This window comes from Marmota marmota, unplaced genomic scaffold (assembly GCF_001458135.2).
Source record: "Marmota marmota marmota unplaced genomic scaffold, marMar, whole genome shotgun sequence".
In the NCBI taxonomy this organism is placed as follows: Eukaryota; Metazoa; Chordata; class Mammalia; order Rodentia; family Sciuridae; genus Marmota; species Marmota marmota.
Window position 1 is genome coordinate 33,960,304 of NW_026000005.1, and position 12,290 is coordinate 33,972,593.

Here is a 12,290-nt window from a genome sequence, read left to right on the forward strand (position 1 = left end):
TTTTTTTTTTTTTTTTTTTTTTTTTTTTTTTTTTTTAGTACTTGGGATCAAACCCTGATCCTTGCAAAGGCTAGACCCATGTTCTATCATAGAGCTATATCCCCAGCCCAGATTTTTTTTTTTAAGTTATAGATGGAAACAATACCTTTATTTAATTTATTTATTTTTTGTGGTGCTGAGGATCCATCCCAGTGTCTCACACATGCTAGGCGCACACCCTACCATTGATCCATAACCTCAGCCCCGGATTTTGCTTTAACTATACTGCACACTCATTATAGTACACACAGAGCATTAACACAATAGAGAAGAAAAACTATGCTTTATAGTCTCCTCACTTAGCCACTATTAACATTTTGGTTTTCTTCCTCCAGCCTTTTATTTTGCATTAAAAGAAACAAATTTTATATTTGTATGTAATTTTTGTCTTGCCTTTTGATATGCTATTTCAGCACAAGCCTTTTATTTTATTATTTATTTAGTTACTTTGGTACCAGGAATTGATCCCAAGGGCATTTAACCACTGAGCCACATCCCCAGTCCTTTTTATTTTATTTTATTTTTATTTTTTATATTTTTATTTTTAGACACGGGCTTATTAAGTTGCTTAGAGCCCTGCCAAATTATTTTAATTAATGTTAACAGTTAATTCTGAGTGATGCAAACACAGGTGCCATTACAATAATGTGCCCTTGTGACCTTCAAAAAATAATTTCAGAAACCAGATGGCACATGCTTGTAATCTCAGCAGCTTTTCAGGCTGAGGCAGGACAATTGCAAGTTCAAAGCCAGCCTCAGCAACTTAGCAAGGCCCTAAGCAACTTAGAGAGACCCTGTCTCTAAATAAAATATAAAAAGGGCTGGGGATGTGGCTCAATGGTTGAGTGCCCCTGTGGGTTCAATCCCTGGTATCAAAAAACAAACAATAAATGATTTCATGTTATTGAATGTAATAGTATTTTTCAACTTTTGCCTTTTCCAGAATTTCTAAAAAATAGTAATGACTGCATAACATTGAGTGTATGAATATGCCACAGGTTGTTTGAATCATTTTCTTACTGCTTAATTTGCTCCCATTTTCCCAGCTATAAGGAGCATCTCTGTGAACAAGAATATGTCTGTTTTCAGTTGTTACTTGACATAGATTCCCAGAAGTTGGATCATTATGATCACTTTTTAGAGCTGACATGTATACTGCCAAGTTTTCTCCAGAGGTTTTATTCCCAACTAGCAATGCAGATGTCTAACTGGTTTTCCCTCTGTAACTTTGGTAAATAAAAAAATAACTTCTTATATTTCCTAGTATTTGTGAAGTTGAACATTTCTTCCAATATTTCCTAGTCATTTTTTCTGCTGTATTGAGTTGGTTACATTTATATATATATTTTATTTCATGGCCTTAATACTTTTTAAAGCATGAGATTTGTTTTTGTTTCTTGGAAATATCTTTGCTCGGTTGTCTTGCCCTTTGGTGCAGTTTGTTTCTTTCTGTTTGGTTGTATGCAGTCAAATCTGTTGATCCACAAAATGCAACTGTGATACATGAAATTATGTTTAGAAACATTCATTTGTGGTCTGTCAGTCCTGTCTCTTGTTCCCTTATTCTCCAAGCCAGTGTCAGAGTAGTGACCCGAGAATAGAGTTTAAATGGCTGATTTGTGCTGTGTTGACTTCAGTGGCTTCTCCAATACTATATCAGAAATTACCCAAGTTTACTTATTCCAGTGAACTGTTTCTCCCCCCTTGTTAATTGCTGAATTCTTTATTTTTTAATTTAAAAAACTTGATCAGAAGAATTATATTCTCTGTGTGTGTGTGTGTGTTGATTTTAAGAGGGGTATTGCTAAGTTGCCTGGTTTGGCCTCAGACTCCTGAGCTCAAGAGATCCTTCTGCCTTTGCTTACCAAATAGCTGGGACTACAGGTGTGCATCGTGCACCTGTCACATTCAATAAGTATGGAAATTCCTAAAGCCCCAGTTAAAGGACACTTGCAAGCCTTCCTAGCCTAATAGTATCTCTTCTCACCTATCTGCTACATACCTTATCCCTACCCTACTTTCTTGCTTGCCTTGTCACCCTAGGCCACACGAAAGTTGCCCAGAGTTGTCCACCTTGTCACTTCTGACTTTTTTCTCTTCTTTCACAGTGAAAGCTGCTCAGCGCCTCCCCACAATCACCCTGGAGCCATTGGAAGGGGTTGGTGGCAGCTCTGGGGGATACGCCAGCCTTCCTTCAGCTCCGTCCCTTGCTTTTGTCAAAGGGAGATGCATGCTCATCTCCCGGGCCCGCTTCGAGGTAGACGTCAGCTATTCAGAGGACCTGATCGCTCTATTTAAACAGATGGATTCCAGGAAATATGGCAAGTAATTGGTCTCTGTGTGATTATAGAGTGGTCTGTGATCCCAGTGAAGTTTCTCTATCTTTATTTAAAAATTACCTTTTTTTGGTGCTGGGGATTGAACCCAGGGGTGCTTTACTACTGAGTCGTATCTCCAGCCTTTTTTTATGTTTAATTTTGAGACAGAGTCTTGCTGAGTTGCTTAAGGCCTTCCTAAATTTCTGAGGCTGACCTTAAACTTGCCATCCTCCTGCCTCAGCGTTCCAAGTTGCTAGGATTACAGGCATGTGCTAGTGCACTGGGCTCAAAAATGACTTTCTTGATAGTACCTTCTAGTTCTGCCTCTTTGCTATAGAAAGATGACACTTCACTTATTCCAGATGGTGAACACATAGTGGGGACTGTTTTATTCTTAAGGCCTCCTGAGAGAAGACTCCACAATTTTCCCTAGTCACCTGGTCTGTGTCATCTTGTGTAAAAATACATAAATTCCTTTTTAAGCCATTAAAAAGTATGTATTTCCATTTTAGCCTTATCTGAACATAAAAACATTGGTTGCCATTAAAAATATGCCTTTCTGTAGATGAAGGCAGTGGTTTGCAAACCTGAGCATTCATGGTAACCACCTGTACAACTTGTTAAAATATGGCTTATCAGACACCAGTTTCTGATTGTGTAGCTCTAGAGTGGGGAAAAGAAAAAAGAATCTGTTTCCAACAAGTTCCCTGGTCCTGCTGCTGGTCAGGGGAACACAGTGCCTCAGTCTGAAAATACTTCTGGGTCTGCTCTCTGACTGCTCATTAGTTTCTCTGGGCTGCATCAAAAACACTGGTGCCTCCTTCCCAACCAGAGGTGCTTATTTCAATGGTCAGAGATGGGGTTGGGGCTTTGGTTTTCAAAAATATTTTAAAAATCTTCAAGCAAACCTAATAATCAGACCAGATTGAAAAACACTGGCTAAAGTAGAGTGATTTCGCTTTATTTATTTATTTATTTATTTATTTATTTATTTTGTGAGGTTCTTTAAAAGCTGCCCATTCAGAATAGGGCAGGGGCAACTTTGGAGTCTAGACTCCTGGGGCTCATCCTGGGTTTCCTCCTCAGCTCAGCCCATGGTGTTTTTAAAAAACAATCTGAATTTTATAGATTAATGTTCTTCCATTCTTGGGAGGGTCTTAGTCTTTTCCTTAGGCAAGTAGAAAACAAACCCTGGAAACATCATGCCTGTGAGGCCCCCATTCCAGACAAGGTCATGGAAGATGCCACTGTGGAATCTCTGCTCTTGAGAGCTTAGATCAGAGCCTGGGCTCCAGGGAGCTTGTGATGCTGACCAGAAGTCACCATTCCTTAGCTGCGCAGATTTTAGCTGAGGAGCCTGGACTGCTCAGCAGGGTTTGGGTGTGGGAGGCCTGGTCATGAAGTGAGCTGCTCATGTGAGACCTGGGATTCCCTGCTCCTCGCCTACTCAGATGTTTGGCTTTAGCTGGTGGTTGGTGATCCTTAAAAGGCAACACATGATGGGTGTCTACCACCCACTTTTGAAATTGCTCCCAACCTGGCCTGCTATATGGTGAGTGGATAGGACTAAAATATCAATAGCCCATCCTGTGCACACCCAGACTTCCAGAAACCAGGGTGGGCTTCTTGGCCACAGCTCTTCCTCATGGATTTCCCCACTTGCTGCTCTGCTGCCATCAGAACAAGTTGTAGTCGGGCAGAGGCTTCCTCTGCTGCCCCTACATTCAAGACCATCTCTGGTCTGGTCCTCCCATCAGTGCCACTTAGGCTTTGTTACTTGTAACTTCCTCAATTGGGCCTATGTCCATTATGCTTTTTTCTTTAGAAATGACCTTAGAGGGGGAATTGACTTTTGCTGCTCAGATAGCATTTTCAAAATCCAAACCTTCTTGATTTTCTCAAATAGTAAATTAGTAGGGAAATCCTTCTAATTAAAAAATTAGCCACTGCTGGGTAGTAAGATGCTCCCCCTTCTAGTTAACATTGTATATAATTTATGCTACACTTACTAATTAGCACATGACATAATAGTGACTATAGCAATATCTTAAGAACCAGCTTTCTGGGGGCTGGGGTGTGGCTCAGCGGTAGAGGACTTGCCTGGCGTGTGTGAGGCCCTGGGTTCAATCTGCAGCACAACATATAAATAAATAAATTAAATAAAAGATCCATTGAGAACTAAAAAAAATATTAAAAAAATTAAAAAAGAACCAGCTTTCTGAGTGTTCATTATTTTCCAGGCATACTTTTTTTTTTAATATAAAATTTTTTTTAAAGTAGTAGATGGACACAATACCTTTATTTTATTTATTTTTATGTGGTGCTGAGGATCAAACCTAGTGCCTCACTTGTACTGGACAAGTTCTCTACTACTGAGCCACCAACCCAATGCATACTTTTATAAGCATTTTACATGTAAATTCCATGTAATCCTCACAATAACCCTGTAGTGGCCTCATCTTTTAGATATAGAAATTGAGGCACAGTGGTGTTACAGAGCTTGCCCAAGATCACACAGCAGTAAGAGGCAGAGCTGTGATTTGAACGTAGGTGGTTTGACCACTTTGAACACATGCAGTTTGTTTCCTATGTGGAAATGGAGCTAGTCTCAGAGCCCACTGCATGGAGTTGTGAGGCAGGTAAGATGGCACCAGGGCTTTTCTTGGCATGGTGCCTGGCTTAAAGTAAGTGCCGAGTAAATGTAAGCTACGATTGTCATCCCCATCTTGGATATTCAGGGCATTTGTGACCTGAGCCATCCTCAGTCATGTGTCCTGTAGCATCTTTTATCACAGCCCTTATAACCCATGATCATTATCATCTTTGCTGTCCTCCCTCTTGGTGTGTTGTGGATGCCTCAAGGGCAAGTGCTCTTTATTTCTTTATCCCCAGTGCCCAGCGTGTGACCATCCCTGTCACTACGGTTTAGTGGAGGGTTAGGAAGCCAGGGAGTGAGCGAGTATGCTGACCCAGCAGGAGGGCCATGTGTCCTGTTGGCTTAGTATTGTTTTTTCTTCTCATTACAGATGCCAATACCAGGAAATGGAACTTTCTCTTGGAAGAACACAATAAACTGAGTGAGAAGCCCACCTTGCTATTTTTATATTGTCCTGTTTTTAAGACTTAATAGTCTTTAAATGTAATGTCTTTGAAGAGTCTTCTTCTCCTTCTACTGTAGTAACTTCAGATGACTGAGGACAGGGTAGGTAAAGGTGAGATGTTCTCAGGCAACTTTTTTAATGTCCACTGACATAGTGGTTTTATGACAGCCCACGCAGACATATTGTTCTTCATCCCTCAGGGTGTGATGCTGCTGTTAAAATCCCTGAGGCCTAAAAACCTTCCTTCATCATAGAAGTGATGCGGATGTAAGGAATCAATCGTGAGCTGGGATTGCTTAGCTTAGGGGAGAGGCCTTAGATGGCCTCTACAAACAGGCTCTCAGTTTACTTCTAGAACAAACAGCTCAAGAAAGTAGTCTCAGTGGTTATCAGTTTTATAACGAGGTGCATTCTATTAGACACAGAAGTTTAGACCAGGGAACTTCAGCATTTTAACAGGTATTGCAGAGGCTGACCAGAGGAAGGAGGTATGTGTACTGGTAAGAGAAGGGGATGCTTGCTGGGCATAGTGGTACATGCTTGTCATCCCAGTGGCTTGGGAGCCTGAAGCAGGAGGATCATGAGTTCAAAGCCAGCCTCAGCAACCTAATAAGGCCCTAAACAACTTAGCAAGTCCCCTGTCTCAAAATTTTAAAAACTGGCCTGGGGATATGGCTCAGGGGTTAAATGCCCTAGGTTCATCCCTAGTCCCCCCTCCACAAAAAAGAAGAAGGGGATGCAGTTGGGCAGTTGGACTTATCAATTTTCTTCTGTGTGCCCTGCTTAGATGGGGCAGAAAATTCTAATATGCCTGAGGTAGAGGGGCATGGTCGAATCTTGACCTGTCCTGGAACTAGAATGCCAGTGTTGTCCATCTTCCAAGCTTTGGCGATTCTGCAGTGGGTGTGCAGTAGCACCATGTGTTCCCCTGTCTGTCCCCCTGTGGGCTTGCTGGGCCTTCTGTACAGTGGGAGGAGGCATGTTTTGGTGCCCATCAGCCAGAAGAGACCTGACCCAGCCCTGGGAGCTGACCATCTTGCCCCTCAGGTGAGGGTTATTTTTTTGTTGTTGTTTGTTTGTTTTAAAGAGAAAGAGAGATTGAGAGAGAATTTTAATCTTTTTTGTAGATGGACACAACACAATGCCTTTATTTTTATGTGGTGCTGAGAATCGAACCCGGGTCCCGCCCGTCCTAGGCGAGCGCTCTACTGCTGAGCCATAATTCCAGCCCCAAGGGTTTTAAGGAAGAATGACAAGCTGGGTTCCTTCTCCGTGTCTCCGATTTTGTGACTTAATGTGTGATGTCCTGTATAGATATGTCAACATCCTGGGTCCCATTTGTCCCTTCTGTTTAAAAAAAAAAAAAAAAGGAATCTAATCTTTAATCTTTATCTCTTACTGACTGGAATTAAATATAAGGAAAAGGCTTTTGGGTCTTTGAGGAAGGCCTTGCTGTAAACTTTAAGGTTAATTTTGAATATGAGGTGATGCTATTTAGTATCAGTAAATGCTGACCGAGACAGGAGGATGGACGGTGTCCATCAGGCTCTCTGGCTGCTGCTATTTGCAACTTGTGATTCAGTGGGAACTATTTGACCAAAATTGAATTTTTGATGAGAAATAAGAGTTAGTACTTTCCTCTTACCTCATTGTTTTTCAACCAAGAAAGATACATAAATATCTTAGCTATAAAGACTGACTTTTGTGGAGTGACAAAAAGCAGGATACTTATAGCATTTGCAGATGAATGTAATGCTAAAAAACCATGGCTTCTGACATATAGCATTATGTAGTGATTTATAATCTTTTGTGGGCCGTAGACTCCTTAAATTATCTAATGAACATGGTTGGTTCTTCATCCAGAAAAGTACACATAATGAACATACATATAAGTTTGCATTTTACTTTAATAATTCCATAGATCCTGAGTTAAGAATTCTAGATTTACAGTTTTTACATGCTTTCTTATCATTACAAAGTCTCACAGGAGATAAGACTTATCCTGCCCATTTTGCACATGGGAGAAAGCTTGGGCCCAGGGAAAGGAAGGAGTTGTTTTCTTTCTTGGGAGCATTGCAGGGTCACAGTAGAGTCAGTGTCAGAAATAAGACTAAAATTGCCATCTGCATTTGTAAGTACCCATTAGGAAATTTAGAAGCCAGCTCATCAACTAAGAAGCCAGGGAGGGAAGGCATTGTAAAATGTAGCACAGTTTTCAGTTCATTTCTGATTCCGTCATTAACACCATAGGCCTGGGGAATGTGTATTTCCCTCCCCGCCCTGAGGTCTTCTCCCTCATGTATGAAATTAGATCACTGACCCGAGCTAGTGAGCACGTGCTTGTTAAACTAATGCAGAAATGGCCGTAAGACCCGAGTATGTAATGCCCTCTGATGGCATGGTAACGGTTATTTTCTCTAAGTAAAGTGAACCTAAAAGCTATCCTGCTCTCTTTTCAAGTGCCTTGTGTCCTTCTGCCTGCAGTGAGATTGGCATGTGGCCTTTTGTTTCTCCTGGCTGTCACAGTCCAGAAGGGTTCTCAACAATCTTGTCTTGTCAGCTGCTATTTGAAAACATTTGCATCTCTCAGCTGTGTGGCTAGTAGCATTCTGCCAAAGAGCTTTTCATAGAAATGACTTCTAGGTGACTCATGAAGCCAGGCACACATTCTCTGCATCAAAGAAAGGACAGTAGAGATGGTGGTTCACAAGAATGGCGAATGGTGGCATTCTCACAAACACACCCAGCTGGCTGAACTAGCAGCAAAGGATTTTGGAGACAGTAGATGTATCCCCCCCACCCCATGCCCTCATTTGGAATAGCTAAAAGAACATAGTGCTTACAAAGTACCGCATTTCATATCAGCCTTTAGCTTTCATCGGGTATTTGAGTTCTGAAGATCTCTAGGATTAAAATGAAAATGGTTTTTGCAAGTACATGGAGTGCTTAGTCTCCTGGAGTGTGCAGAAATCAGCATGCTCAGATTTAATTTGGAGATATAAGATGGATTTCTACATTAATATGGACAGCGTGTTTTATATTAAAGCTGCCAACCTTCCCTAATTTCCTATCATGGTGATTCTGTTCATAGAAACTGTTTCCAGAAATAACAGGTCCTTATGTTTGATGAAGGACAAAAATGGATTTAAATATATTGAAAATACAAAGGAATTGAAGGTAGCAGTGATAGCTCAGCCCTCCATCTTCACATAGGTATTTTTGGAGGTGAAGAGTTAATGGTTGGGTCTGAAGACGTGGAATACCTGTGAGGATCTTAACAACATATTCAGCCCTGCAGGTGGTACCTGCCTGTAATCCCAGTGGCTCTGGAGGCTGAGGCAGGAGGATTGCGAGATCATAAACAGCCTTACCCCCATCAGGTGCTAAGCAATTCAATGAGACCCTCTCTCTAAATAAAATACAAAATAGATTGCTGGGGATGTGGCTCAGTGTTTGAGTGCCCCAGTACCCTCTCCCTCCAAAAGAACACATCTGATCACACCTGACTCTATAGAATAGAGAACCAATAACCTTAGAATTCAAGTAATATTGGGTAGAAATAAAATGTTTATTGTTTTTCTTTTTGGTATCCTTTCCTGGGTACCTAAGGGCAATTAGCCCACTGGTGGTTGTTATGACTCCTAGGGTACCCTTGAAGAGATGATGGAGAAAGAGCAACTAAGATCTGTAAATAATGGTTACTCTTCTAATTAGATTTTTTTTTTTTAAGACAAATGATAGAAGGGAACATCTTAAGATACAGCCCACATATAGCAGACTGTGATCAGAATTTAATGGTGACTAGCTGCCAGGGATATCTAGGTCAGTCATATTTTATCAACTTTTTTTTTTTTTTAATCTCTGGTTCACTTATTTTGTTTCTCTATTGAATAAAGGTGTGAAATTTTTTTCCTTCTTTTTCTTAATTTTAAAATCAGGTGAGGCTAAATTCTTTCAGGAAGCAAATTTGATACAATTTATTTGCTTTCATTTCTGTATGGATCCCAGTTAAGCTTTTTCTCCCACTTGGGTTAATGGCCCTAACTAGAAGATTTCTCCATCCATTGTAAAGGGGTTTAGAATCAGTTTACTTGAAAGGGAAAGGGCCCTAAACTCAAAGAGTCACTCTAAGTAATAGTGCATACTCTAATTTTAGCCAGAGTTGGTAGGTTTTTCTTTTTTTCTTTTTCTTTCTTTCTTTTTTTTTTTTTTTTTTTTTTTTTTTGGTGGTGGTACTGGGGATTAAACCNTTATGTCTTTTCTTTCTTTTTTCATTTTTTTTTTTTTGTTTTTTGTGTGTGTGTGTGTGTTGTGTGTTGCTAGGGATTGGAACCCTAGGACTTTGTACTTGCTAAGCAAATTGCTGTAACCACTGAGTTGCATCCCCAACACAATTAAAACTTTTTCTTTTTTTTTTTTTTTTAATGGACCAGATAATAAGTGTGTTAGGCTTTGGACTATGTGAATCTCTGTCTGAACTGCTCAGCTCTGCCATTGTCGTGTGAAAGTAGCCATAGACAATCCAGAATTGAATGGTATGGCTGTGGTCCAGTAAAACTTTATCTTAAAAAACCAGGCAACTGGCCCGGTATGGGGGGTACACACCTATAATCCCAGTGGCTCAGGAGACTTGAGATAGGAGGATTGTGAGTTCAAGGCCAGCCTCAGCAACTTAATAAGGCCCTAAACAACTTAGTGAGACCCTGTCTCAAAATACAAAACAAAAAAGACTGGGGATATAGCTCAGTGGTAAAGTCCTCTGGGTTAAATCTCTAGAATACCTCCCCCCCCCCAAAAAAAAAAAGGAAGTAAGCTGAATTGGCTCTCAAGCCTTAACTTTCTGACCCCCGCTAAAGGGGATCATGAGTATAAGTTCACACTCAGACTAATGGATATTTTAGAGATAACAATTTTTTTTTATGAAAAGGGTCAAAATGTGTGTTTTTATCAGTTTGAGGCATTTGCATGAACTGTGCCTTTTGATGTTTGTAGGCAGCACTGCTGCCCTAGCAGTCTTCCTTGGGAACACCTAATATCCTGTGCAGAGCTGTTGACAGCAGGTGACTTAGAGTTGGCTGCCTTCTCAGACATCAAGAACATCAAAGCACAAGAAGGGAAATAAGGCGAGATTCATTCTGCTTAAGACTTGCTTTTTTAGGAGTGTTCCAGGGTGAGGTTTTAATATGGGTGTTTATTGAATTTAATGGGAAAACCAAGACAATTTTTTAAGATTACTTTAGATTTAAAAACATCAATCACAAAAATACTTGGCAATTCTTCCAGTGTTTGTGTAGTCTACCAAGTCAGTTTTGCATTATCCAGTGCTTTATTTGCAGAAATCAAGGAACACAGAGAGAAAATTAATTTTCTAGGTTCATGTACTATGCTAGTATGCAGCTGTCAGATCCCAGTTTGCATCCGGCCTTTTTGAGAAGATGACATGTGGCAGAACTTGTTGAATTGTGCATCTGAAGCCCTTTCTTCTTCCCCATGCCTCTTGGGCATGACCATTCTGGCTCACATGCCTCTATTCTTTCCAGTTACAAGGGTACGCTGCCTCCCACAAGTTCAGCTGGATCCTCTGCCCAAGACTCTCACCCTGGCATTTGCTTCTCAGCTGGAAAAGACATCTCTCCAACCTGCTGAGGTCCCTGAGGCAGACCTTTCTGAAGTGGATGCCAAGCTTGTGTCTACTCTGATGCCCTTTCAGAGAGCTGGAGTCAAGTAGGTTGTTGATCTTCCTTTCACACTCTCTTGCATGAATTTCTGAATTTCATCACTCACCAGGGACTGGATTCAGATGCTACCTCTTTTTTGGATACTCATCTTGCATGGGTGATTAAAAACATCTAGGCATTAAACAATCAGGTGCACAGTTACCAGAGCCTTATTATAACTACTGATTTCAATTTCCATGCATTAACCAGGACTCCGGATTGCAGGTGTGCAGAGACCCTATTCAAAGTAGCTTAAATAGAAATTTCTCTCTGCACATGATAGAAAATCTATCATGTTTAAGATCTCATCACGACTCTGTGGTCCTCTCTTCACTCTACTTTCTTCTTGGCTTGCACTATTCTCACCCAGACATTCCTCTTAGTGACAGCTTATGATGTTTTGGGCTTCGCCTTCCATCAGCTCAGCAACCCAGCTGAAACCCATTTTTCCTGATGGATCTCACACTGTTGTCGTTGGGTCTAATGGTGATGCCGGAGCCAGTCATGTGGACTTGGAGGCTTAAAGTCCTGCTGGTTAAATCCACCTTTGGATCCAGTGGGTAGGGCCTATGACACCTGAATTGTTTGGTCTGAGAGTGGAAAGTCAGGGTGATCTTGTTATAGAAAGAAAAAAGATCAAGTCATGTCCTGACCATTTTCCCCCAGAGTTTCTTGGAAGAAGTAAATGCTAGTTTTCAACTTGCCTTCTCATAAAATATGGGATTTGAAAGAGTGAAAAGAGGAAGTCTCAATGGTCTATCCAGAAGTAATTGGAGTTAGAGCTGTTATTAGGCAGCATGGCTGGAGACAGAGCCCATGCAAGGGAGGGAACCCAAGTTCTCAGTGGAGCTGACAAACTGTAAAACTGCTTGCCTGTAGCCTGAGTGTGGTGCTCTGTTGTAAGCTCAGCTACTACTCTGGGGGAATTCTCTTCTCTATGTACTATTTGGACACAGCTACCCTTGTAACACTGTGGTCCCAGCCCTGCCTGACACCTCTTTTTTCCTTTCCCCTCCAACTCCCATCTCTCTTAAAAGAACTACTTTGAAGAACTACTTGCTTTGCCATTTCAGTCCTTCATCTGTTGAGTGTCCTTCAGGCCTTGTTTTCATGAG

At 41.0% G+C, this 12,290-nt stretch overlaps 1 protein-coding gene across 4 annotated transcripts in view; it reads left to right on the plus strand.

The window, feature by feature from the left end:
- The window catches only part of Smarcal1 (SWI/SNF related, matrix associated, actin dependent regulator of chromatin, subfamily a like 1), a 59,486-nt gene that overhangs the window by 5,822 nt on the left and 41,374 nt on the right, over window positions 1–12,290 (plus strand). For 3 of the 4 annotated variants that reach the window (XM_048808525.1, XM_015481352.2, XM_015481353.2), the window contains 3 exons: window positions 2,148–2,360; window positions 5,384–5,434; window positions 10,999–11,182. In XM_048808525.1, the coding sequence (XP_048664482.1) occupies window positions 2,148–2,360; window positions 5,384–5,434; window positions 10,999–11,182 (448 nt within the window). The remainder of the gene's footprint in view (window positions 1–2,147; window positions 2,361–5,383; window positions 5,435–10,998; window positions 11,183–12,290) is intronic. The other variant, XM_048808526.1, reaches the window with a different exon arrangement.